General features: G+C 41.2%; 1 protein-coding gene across 1 annotated transcript; it reads right to left on the reverse strand.

Annotated features, from left to right (window-relative positions):
• Nucleotides 1-9,666, reverse strand: CCDC110 (coiled-coil domain containing 110). Its single transcript, XM_048847983.2, has 6 exons — nucleotides 9,453-9,666; nucleotides 9,266-9,370; nucleotides 7,444-7,496; nucleotides 6,731-6,796; nucleotides 3,727-3,837; nucleotides 1-2,689 (listed from the first exon to the last, which is right to left on the reverse strand). Exons 1-6 carry the CDS (start codon nucleotides 9,472-9,474, stop codon nucleotides 500-502), a joined length of 2,547 nt encoding a protein of 848 aa, XP_048703940.1. The 5' UTR covers nucleotides 9,475-9,666; the 3' UTR covers nucleotides 1-499.
• Nucleotides 9,667-11,806: the final 2,140 nt, after the last annotated feature.

Genomic DNA, 11,806 nt, shown 5'->3' on the forward strand with positions numbered 1-11,806 from the left:
TAACTGAACAGCAGAATTTTTAATTGGTTTAAAAGAAAGAATGTTTATTACAATTTCTCTGAAGCAAGAGACTGTTGCAGTTTAACTGGAATTGCCTGGAAAAGAAATACAGTTTTCTCTTTAAAATAGTGGGAGTAATTCCTTTGAAGAGATACTTCAGGACAATTAAAAAAACCCAAGTACAACATATCACTCTCAAGGTTCAATCCAGAGCTCATTAAAGTAAATGGAAAAACTCCTATACCTTCAATAGGCTTTGGATCAGACTCTCTTTGAGATTTTGTTTTATTATAATAAAAATTGTGTCTGTACTATGTAGAATCTCTTTTTTCGGAAATTTTAATAAGCAACCAAGACTTAAACTGCCTCAGGCTTAAAAAAAACAAAACACCTAGAGTTTTCCTAAGAAGGGTATTCAAACCAATATACAGCCTGGTAATGGTTTTGGTAAGTAATTTACCTAAAAAGTTAGTTGGTGCTCAAACTGGGTAAATTAATATTAAAACAACACTTGTGCAGTAAGATGTTGCAAAGTACAGCACATACCTTGTGGATTGCATTCTAAAGCTGTATACCTGTAATCAGAAATTTCTTCACAAATTTCAGTGGAATACACGGAGTGATATTTTTCCTTGCCTGAAATGTAACTGTGTTTACTCTGCTCATTAACCAGAACAGTAACTTGGTTCCTTAGATTAACATAATCCTTATGGAGATGGCGAAATTCAAACTGCAATACATCCCTTTCATTTTCTATTGTCCGCAGATGGTTTTCCATTAGTAAACGGTCTTCATTCAATCTTCTGATATTAGTTTCATATTTGGAAGTATCTTGTTTACATTCCTGCAGTTCTTTTTTAAGAACCTGATTGACCTCTGTGATATTTGCCACCACTGTAGATAAATTCTCCCATTCTCTGTTCATATTCAACAAGTTAGTCTTCAAAATATCCCTTTCTGCTTTTGTATTTTGAAGTTCGGTCAAGAGTTTCTCCTCTGTGTAAGCTTTATCAGACTGGACCTTCTCAAGAGCCTTCTGTATCGTTTGTCTAGCATTAGCACATTCTTGCAATGTCATTTCAAGATCAAGCTTTTTGTCTTTAAGTGATTGCATTATGTGAAGAAGAGTCTCCTGTTCAGATTTTGTTACATTTTCTTTTTCTTTCAGTTGCTGTATTTCAATCTGATTTTTTTCAAGTTCTTTTTCAAGTGAGTTCTTTTCTTTTGCAAGCTGGGATGTTTTTATCTCTAGTTTCTGATTTGCTTCTTGCAACACTGAACTTTCCTTTTGCAAAGATTCTAGTTCTGCAAAGAGCCTATCTTTTTCACTGGTAACAGCAATCATGTTTTCTTGTGCTTTCTGGTTATTAATTTTGAAGTTATCTAATGCTTGCATCATACATTGGTTTTCAGTACAGAGTTGACTCCTCTCTCCCTCAAGAGTTTTCTTTTGGTCTTGAAGTTCTTTGCATTTCTTTAACAATTTTTTCACTTCTTTAATACATTCTTTGCTGTCTCCTTCTGATTTAACTAATCTGACTTGCATGCTTTTCTTTTCTTCAACTAAATCCTTAATTTGCTTCTCATACTGTGAATTTATCTCTCTTAGAGACCTTATGATAACAGTAAGAGGTTTCATTTTTGACTTGAGAGTTACATTTTCATTCTCAAGTTCCATCACTTTCTTTTGCAAGTGTTTAGAATCTTTCAGGGAATTTTGTAACTCTTCCATTTTTGCGGTGTACTCATCAGCTCTGATTTCATAGACGTTCTGATTTCCAAGCTTTAGTAACCTTTGGTTTATGATGTGCAGCTGCTTTTCTTTTTCTTTCTGTAGTTTCTCTATGTGATCGAACATTAGTAATTTATCTTTTACGGTTTTAGAAATGACATTTAACTGGAATGTGCCAACAGCACTGTCAGTGCTATGGAATTCTTTGTTTTTGTTCTTGGTTTCAGTTTCTGTTTGTGTACTGCATGGAGTTATATGAGAAGAATTCTGTGAGCTGTCACATTCATAGTCTTTATTAAATTCTTGACCAAGACTCAGATTATTTCTTTTAAGGGAAACCAGAGCAACATGCAAACAGTCTGCCGATTCCTCAGATTCTGAAATTTCCCTTGATTTTAAGTCCATATGTAATTTCTCTCTAGATAAAAAAAGAGCAGATTTTTCTTGGTCTTGTTCTGACATATCATCAAAAACATTACTTTTACTACAGGAAATATTTTGATGTCCAAATGCATGTGCTAGTTCCTGTTCATGAGACTTTTGAAGTTCTTGTTTCAATGGCTTGATAGAATAGCTAAAGTTGTCTGTTAAATGAAGTTCATCACTATATTTGAAAAGAGGCATAAGAGCTTCATCCAAAATTACTTGCTCATTAGGAGACACCATACTTTCAGCCTCCAAATTAGTACAAGGTAGAAAACATTCATATTTGGCATAATCTTTCAATTTACAATCATTTTTTAGAGCAATCATAGTTTTGTTTTTAATTGGTTCTACTGAGTTTTCAATCTTTCCAGTTTCTACAGCTTTTAATGAAATCTGATGTGAAATATTTACATCACTGACCACATTTCCAAAGATAATATTAGAATTTGCTTCCACAGATTGAGTGGTACAGAGTTTCTTATCAAGATGAAATTTCTTCTTAGACAATGGTGTTTCTGGACTCCCTGTAGGCTACAAAAACCAATAACAATCATGCTATAATGGCTGTAATTTTTCACAATACTGGAGGCACAAGACAAATTTGTTGTAAAGTCTAAGTATCATGCAAAACTGGTAGAGATTTTATCTGCCAGCACAATCTTTCTGTCTAACATAAGGAAAGACATATTGAGACTGTTAATCTTTCCAAGAGAATTGGAAAGGAGAGATCACAATACTCCAACAAACTTAAGAAATTGTATAATAGGCCCTATTTCATTTGTCAGTCTTCTGTTTTCTCTCGAAAGCCTACTAATGTTGCATATAGCACTTAACCGTTTTTCCAGAAAGCAAAGCATCCTATCAGCTATAGAGAGGAACACTATTTTAGAAAAGGCCTGTTCCAAGGCACAGGGAGTCAATAAGTCTTTTTACTGACTTCACTGCACTCTGGATCAGGCCCAAAGAGCTGACTCAGCATGTTGAGTCCTCTAGGAACATTTGCAGCAGGGGAAAGACAAGCTAATGGCCAAATCTTACACAACTAGTCCCACTGGATTCAATAGGACTACTCAAGTAAGGCAAGCAGGACTTGGTGCTAAATCTGTGTTTAAAAATATGTTGTTTACTTAGCACTTCACAGGAGTGAGACAAACTCTGCCCTCAGACACACATACAAAACCCTCACTATATTCAATAGGAGCTGTTCCCTTAATACAATCCAAAGCTTTAGCATAGTTTGGAGGCCCTGGTTGAAATCTTATTTACAGTAGAAAAGGAACAGTGCTTTAACCATGTTAGGGGACAACTTTGTTGTTATTGGGTCCCCCAACATGACTGTTTTTCTAGACTTCAATTAGTGTTCTCTTAAGATAGAATTATGGTGAACTTATACTATAAATAAGACCATTATTTATGTTAGGAAGGAAATTACCATGGGCATGTTTTGTGCCCAGAATTTCCCTTTGCTTTGATAATGTTTTACAGAAAACATACAGTTCTCAGGAACAGCAATCCAACAAAATATTATATTGTACAACTCAGCTGCACGTAAGGATTAAGTAACATACCACAGCCATCTCGGGAGGTGTGCTGGTCATTGGAAGATTGTCTTGGCTACGTTGTTGAGTTTTTATGTCAATTATATTTTTATTCAGTATCTCACTGATTTCAGATTGAACCTGAAACAGATGTATGGAGACTGTTAATATTTCAACGACATCTACAGAAAAGCATAGAATCATATAATCACAGAAATGTACAACTGGAAGGGACATTGACAGGTCATCTTGCCCAATGCCCTGCATGGAGGCAGGACTAAATATTATCTAAACCAGGGTTTCTCAACCTGGGGGTCAGGACCGGGTTGCCAGAATGTTTCAAAGGGTTGTGTGGCAGCTCCTGAGGCTACTGTCCCATGTGGCTGGCTGGGCTCGCCTTCCTGGTCCAGGCACTGCAACCTCTGTGGTCCCAGTGCCCAGCTATCATGATGACGGGAATCCAGGTAGGCCAAATTTGAATGAGTGGCACTGCAACCCCATAAGCCAGGTCACAGCTCCACTCACACAAATTTGGTGCAGTCAGAGGGGCGGGGCCAAACTGGAATGGTGCTGCAGCCCTGGAGTGGAGAGCCAAGCCCAAGCAGGCCCACAGCACAAGAGCTGCAGGAGCCGCCACTGTGGGGTAAGTGCCCAGCAGGATCTGACCAAAATCACCCCAGGGCCTCCGCCCCCAGACTATTTACTGGCTGTGACGCTCTGTACTTCAAAGCAGCACTGGAATCCCCATATTCACCACTGTCATATAATTATGATATGTTTTGTAGAAAGTATGTCTTGTGAGGTATCATTTTAAAAGTCTTGATCTGTTGAATATTAATATCCTGTTGGATTGTATGTGCTATCATTGTATGTGAAGTTATGAAGTTTTGCTGCATGTGTGTTACTGAAATATGTTGTGACGTTGGGAACACCGACGACCAGCCTTTCAGGTACAATAATGGAGTAGCCAGATACGCTGATGTCCGATTAAAGGGAATCCACGCTCCCAACAATCATCACAGAAGACTTCTCAGAGAGAGAATGTATACAATGGAGACTGCTTGACCGATGTAATAGCTCCAGCAGGCTGGAAGAAACTATAAAGGAGGGGATGTGACATCATGACTTGGCCCCATTTCCACCACAACTCAACACTGGAAACACATCTGAAGGACAAAGACTTTGAACTAGGAAGGGTTGTCCCAGGCTGTGTATTAAGGAATGATACCATCTGTCAGGCTGACACTGCTTGATTCAAATACTGTTTAGTTTATAGAATTCAGATTGCAAATTTAATTTAATTTCTTAGGTAATTTCTTAGGTAACTAACACTCCAGTTGAGGCCTTATTAGTGCTGAGTAGAGTGGAAGAATTACTTCTTGTTTCTTACTTACAACATTCCTTCTGATACATCCCAGATCGATGCAAAAAAGTAAACAACAGTATTACTTTGTTGACTCATATTTAGTTCATGATCCACTATAACCCCCAAATCCTTTTCTGCAGTATGCCTTCCTAGGCAGTCATTTCCCCTTTTTGTATTTGTACAATTGATTAGTCCTTCCTAAGTGTAGTACTTTACATTTGTCTTGAATTTCATCCTATTTATTTCAGACCATTTCTCCATTATGTTAAGATCATTTTGAATTCTAATCCTGTCCTCTGAGATCCTTGCAACTCTTCCCAGCTTTGTATCACCCACAAACTTTATAAATGTATTCTCTATGCCATTATCCAAATGATTTATGAAGATATTGAACAGAACCAGAACCAGGACAGATCCCTGTGGAACCCCACGCAATATGCCCTTCCAATTTGATTGCAAAACATTGATAACTACTCTGAGTAAACTTTTTCAAACAGTTGTGCACAGCACACCCACCTTATAATTGGTTTATCTGGGCAATATTTCTCTAGTTTGTTTATGAGAATGTCATGTGAGACAGCGTCAAAAGCCTTACTAAAGGCAAAATCTATCACATCTACTGCTTCCTTCTACCTACAAGGCTTGTTTCCCTGTCAAAGAGGGATATTAGGTTGGTCTGACATGATTTGTTCTTGACAATCCATGTTGACTGTTACTTATCATCTTTCTGCCTATGTAGAAATATTTCATTTTTGGAAGATACACAATTGATAAAGGATTACTCTCTCCACATGAAAACAAGACTAGATTGCTAAGATCATCTTTTCCCTAGGCATATGCAAATGGATGGCAGGGATTAATAGTTTCACTATCCATGACAGTGTATAAAGTTAAGTATATGCTCAGTTCTTTGCAGCATCATGACCTTATTTTTTTACACTAGAAAGTGAGTTGAAAAAGTGCAGAACACTGTTCCTGAAATGGTAGTCTAGCATTTTTGGGGAAGTGGTGTTTTAAAAGTAGGGGCCAAATTCTGCTCTCCCTTAGACTGATCAGGAATAACTCCTTTGAAGTCAGTGGAGTTATTTCAGATTTAAACCACTGTGAGAGACTTTGGCCCCCTCTCTTTTTCTAATTCAGCTCCTTTTCCCCTGCAACACTGCCTGTTTTGAGGTCCTCCTTGGCACTGTGATGGTGCAGTGCAAGAATCTAGATAGAATGTATAGAATAAACTACCTTATGAATTATTTTACTGTATGTTGAGTAGCAGATAAAACACATATTTAACATGCACAGTAAGCTAAATATAGCTTTAATAAGCTAAGTAACTGTAATGTTCTTTTAAATTGTGTATAATAAAAACAGGATCCTGTTTCTAAGGATAAAATATGTTTCAGCTATTGGCAATACCAACAGCTTAAGTGGTCATGTTTATTAATTTTATAAGAATTAGGAAATTCATTTTCAGAGAATCAGCATAGTCTTTGATTTTTAACACAGACTACAGTATTAACAGAGCTATTGGTCTGTTTTATCAAGTTTTGTGCAAAATAAAGTTGTTTGGTTTGGGACTTTTGTTAAGATACCCAGGTCAGTACCTAAAAAGTTAGTATAGGAGATTGTTGGGTTTTTCCTTTTATTTTAGGAATACTTAACTTCTGCTCTTACCATGTTAACATTCAGCAGAGTCTGTTGCCGAAGTGCCTGAAATGATTTCAGCTGTTGTTGAAGGATCTAAATTTGTAAAATGAATAATAGAAAGCTGAGAGGTTTGTACAGATTGAGGTGAGTTAGAACAATTCTCTTTATTATACTTGCATTTTCCCTTTCAGTTCTAGATTGCCAGTTTGGACCCACCCTCACAGACTAGCTAGAGAAAGTTTTTACTGTCCAATGGCTATTTAGTGGCTTATCTGAAATGAATTGGGAGTTTCCAACACTTTTCCTATTCAGATTCATTTGGAAAAAGAATTCCTGTGTGAATGTATCTGAACTGGATCACAAGCATTCACAAACACAATGAATACATGAGCTAGAGGAATGAGTATAAATTGGGCAAAAAGGTTCCTAATTTTCACAGTTTGCTTAGGAAGCATGTTCCCAACTAGTGGAAGAAGGGGAAGAAGGAGGTAAGAGACATTGTATGGACATAGTCAAATAAATCATGTTAAAAAAGGTACAACACTTGTTTATATTTAAAAGAAACTGCAGTTGAAAAGATATTTAGTGGTAAACTACATTGCCTCAGACTACATCAGCAAATCGGTCTTCCTGCTGGAAACTTTAGCACTATATACAGTTATGGATGTACTGAAACAATCAGTTTAGTTATTAAGCTTCAAAAATGTTTTGTGCTAATAATTTGGATTAATTTAGCATACTTTTAGTGCTGATTGCGGTTGGATTTGACTTTCTGTTCCTGATGTATAATTATCTGAAAAATAAAAGCATCAAACCCTACAGTTATAATATCTATAATTCACAGGCAGAAATCTTAAATGTCTAGTAAGAGAGCAATGAAAGAGAGAGAGAGAGAGATCAGCTCTGCACTGGTGCTCAAACTGGAGAGGAGGGGGGAAATCTTGTTCCTTCCCTAGCCTGGTGCCAGCTGATGATTTAATGATGGCTTGGCTGTTTCCACAAGAAAAAGATTCCCAGCCTTTGGATGGGCAGAGGATGATTCCCCCTTCCAAACCCATGCCATTCAAATGGTGAGACATCCTCTCCAGACCACACCATGCTAACTTAACTTTCTCTTGGAAAAGCTAACAAGCATGTTTGTTAGTGTTGCCAACTCTCATGATTTTATCTTAAGTCTCATGATAATTATTGTTTTCCTTGAAACCCTGGCTCCTGGAGTCAAGTGGATATGTGATGATTTCAGCCTTTATTCCTAAAGAAAAAGTAAGTTTCTAGCCTTCGTGGCTGTGGAGAAAGCTTCAAAATATGACACGAGTGCATTCTAAAGGTTCAAAAAGCAGAAGGCAAATAAAAAGAACACCAAATCTATTATTTTTACATAAACTCATGATTTTTGGTGAGCCTGACTCATGATTTTTGAACATTTGGGGTTGGCAATATTGGTGTTAGCTTACTCCTGGTGGACCCTTCATCCTATTGCATGTGGCCAAGTGAGAGCACTAGGCAGCAGAAGAACGAAGCGGGGCCAAACCCATCATTTTAATCTGGGGAGTGTGCCTTTAGGGCCCTTGCCTGTTTCATTCTAGTCCAGTGGTTTTCAACCTCTGGTACATGGAGCCCTGGGGGTCTGCAGACGTCTGTACCTCCATTCAAAATTTTTTAGGGGTCAGCAAATAAAGGTTGAAAACCATTGCTCTAGTTCATGAGGAATGTCACTTCAAAACATGCTCCTGAGAACTTGGCAGCTAACTTATCACTTGCTTTTCATTTGCATCTAAAGACCATGAGTTCCTCCAGTCCTTCAGCAGAGGGCCCCTATCAATTTGTGAGGAATTTAAGCTTTTGTTACAAAAAATAATTCTAGGTTGTGAAGAAAACTTTCTGACTGTGCCCCATATGCAGCAAAGCCTTCCTGGGTATGCAGGCAGCTTGGGACGCTAGCAGGGAGAGGTGTGAACTGCTCCTATTCATCTCACTGGTTAACTCTGAAGACCAGTGATGACAATTTAAATGGCAACACTATTAATTGTTTCATTCCTGCCCATTTTGGCAGAAAGACCCAGTGCTCCATCACTACATCCCCATAACGTGATTCCTCTGCACATCCTCTGCTGCGGTAGCTGCTTCTGGCCTTTCGCCACTGGCCTGGCTTTGCTGGCACCCGGGGCTGTTCATTACATTTCATTCAGAGCAGCCTCTGCCTTAGTACCTGGGGTGAGGCTGCCACATGTCCCCAGGTTCAGGGATTGATCCCCATTTGCCTCAAGCTGGCTGTGGACATTCAAGGAGTCATGAATATATTTGTGGTGCTAAAGCAGGGTGATGAGATGTCACCACACAGTGAGGATGCAATGACATCACATCACACGGCGAGGATGCAGTGACATCACACCAATCACACTGTGAGCATGCAGTGACATCACACCAATCACACTGTGAGGATGCAGTGACATCATACCCCATCAGACTGCAAGGATGCAATGACATCACTGCACATCATGGTGCCCCCCAGGGGCAGATGCCAATGGGGACCCTGCATTTTGGGCAGAGGGAGACTCTTACCCGGTCCTGCCTCCTCGCAGCTGGCCAGGGCCCTGGAGACGGAGAGCGGCAGGGGGTCCGACCCCTGCCCCCTGCTCCCGCCACTGCTGTCCCCGCAGTCCTTCCCTGCAACGCAAACGGAATCATCAAACACTGTAACTACGCCCGCCCGAGCAGTCCCCCAACCCGGCCTGCGCGTGTGACTCACTGTGATCACCGTCTTGTCTCATCTTGTCCTGCGCCCGCCCGCACTCGCTTTGCCTCTCACTGATCCGGACTGCCCAACGTGTTCCGCCTCAGTTCGCGTTGCCAGGTAACGGTTCTCATGGAAGCGGAGGCGGTGCAAGGCAGGCAGCCGTTGCTCCCTGCTCCCGAGGCACGCGCGCCCCCTGGAGGCCACGAGACCCCCCCGCCACGAGCCCCTCTTTCTGCTAGGAGCCTCGCGCCCCCTGGTGGCGCAAACTCCCGTGGAGCTTTCGGTTAGTCGCAGGCCGAAGGGAGGGAGCTCGCTGGCTGCGTCCGGCACATGGGGGGCATGGGAGGAGCCGAGTCTGTGCTGTGTTAGTGGCCGTTTGTGGAGCGGAGGAAGGTAACTGTATGGTGCTCTGCACAGTGGGGGCTGGTGCAGGAGGATACGCGGTGTGGGGGTGCTGTGGGGATGGGCAGTCTGGGAATGCACAGAGAACAGTCCAACTGCATTGCACTGAGCCCCTTTGGTGCAAAGTACATCCCCTGCCCTGCGAACTGTGCCCCCTCTCCAGCCCCTGGCAGTTCCCCCTCCCCCGCACACCCAAACCTCACCCACTTAGCACGACCCCACTATTACCAGCTCACTCCACAGTGGGGGCTTTTCTGAGAGCCCTAACTGCTGCAATCAGGTCACAGCTTTCCTTAAAAGCCAGCAAGCTGCCAGCTCCCATGGCACAGAGAAAAGCTTGACTGGGAACCTAAAAGGCTCCAGCCTCAGCCGGGAGGGAAAATGAAAAGAACCCAAGAGCTATTATTTTGTAAATCTCATGCTTTTTGTCCATAGTTTCATGATTTTCTGGGACTTGACTCACAAACAATTAGGGTTGGCAATACTGTAGCACAATAGGGCAAGTGAAGATGTTTCTTTCTCTACACACCCCGTTGCCCCAGTAAGTCTCTTCCTCTGCCCAGGCCAGGCATTGGAAAGCATGCTGTTGTTTTACTTTTCATACATAATTTTTCACACCCTGTTGTTGATAATAAGCCCTGGGAAATTTAAAACAAATGTAATTCCTTGTCAGTTTCGTTATCTACACTGCTCCTACTTCACTGGACTGTTACTGCAACTATTATGTTGCGATGATAATGGGTGCCATGAGGAGGGCTGGAGGGGGGGATCCTTGCTGGCAGGGTTGCTCGTGGCCCTTGTCGGGTCGCGCAACAAACCATGACCTACCCCGTAGGTGAGTAAGGAGTCACGGAAGAGGCAGACCTGCTGGTAGGCTGCAGCTGCCTGCTTCCCGGTCCTTTTACCCTCCTCCATGAGGGCCCTCGCGGCCCAGAGGATTTGATGGAAGTTCCCTCATCGCTGGACTGTTACTGCAGGTGGGCAGACAGGCTTGCTTTAGCAGTGGTCAGTACTGAGACTGATTTTTAGTAATGCATGTTGGGGGTTTTTTGTTGAAAGAACTTAATCATATTTTATTTAAAGAAATAACTTAGGAAAGTGAATCAAAGTTCAGATTAATTTCTTATCTCTCTGCCTATTTAAGGTTATTATATGGCTCCCATTACCGTAATATCTATGTGCCTCCCAATCTTTAATGTATTTATCTTTACAGTACCCCTGTGAGGTAGGGAAGTGTTGTTGTCCCCATCTTACAAATGGGGAGCTGAGGCACATACCCAGGCTAAGGCCTGGATGCTCAATGGCATCCAGGTGCCCAACTGCCATTGAGGATCAGGGCCTAACGGTATGTCTATACTGCAGCTGGGAGTGGGTTTTGCAGTACAGGTAGACAGAGTAACACTAGCTGGGCTTGAACTAGTGCACTAAAAATGGCAGTGTGTATGGGCCAGTCAAGCCTACCAAGGGTCTGAGTTCAGGTTACTAGTCTGAGGCTCTGCCAGAGGCACAATGTTGGCATTGTTGTTTTTAGCCCCAGTAGCATGAGTCTGTTTGCCTGGGTTGGAAGGCTTGCTCCCTGCTGCAGTGTAGACATACCCTAAGTTACTTTCCCAATGTCACTTGGGAAATATGTGGTGGAGCAGGGACTTAAACCCAGGTCTCCCAAGTCCTAGGTTAGCACCATAAACACTGGACCATCCTTCATCTCCCCTAACAAAAAATACCCCCAAACTAAAAAAATCAATAAAACTGACAACATATATACCAAACCCTGTTCATTCAATTGCTTTTGTTATTTCCTAGTGACTAACCTTTATCTACATGTTGTCTACTTAAAGTCTGATCAATAATCCTTATTCACATGAATAACCTTTATTCATGTAAGTAGTAGTCCTATTGAACTAAGAGGCTACTCATGATTAAATTACTCGTGAATAAAGATTTCAGGATTAGGTTCTTAGACG

The sequence above is a fragment of the Caretta caretta genome, chromosome 4, assembly GCF_965140235.1.
Source record: "Caretta caretta isolate rCarCar2 chromosome 4, rCarCar1.hap1, whole genome shotgun sequence".
Lineage (NCBI taxonomy): Eukaryota > Metazoa > Chordata > Testudines > Cheloniidae > Caretta > Caretta caretta.

Bases quoted from the DNA above. Each gene is read 5' to 3' on its own strand.
- CCDC110 (XM_048847983.2), bottom strand. From the start codon at position 9,474: ATGAGACAAGACGGTGATCACA. The intron at 9,371-9,452 runs GTGAGTCACACG...TTTGCGTTGCAG, and splicing joins GAGACAAGACGGTGATCACA to GGAAGGACTGCGGGGACAGC. The intron at 2,690-3,726 runs GTATGTTACTTA...TGGTTTTTGTAG, and splicing joins CACCTCCCGAGATGGCTGTG to CCTACAGGGAGTCCAGAAAC.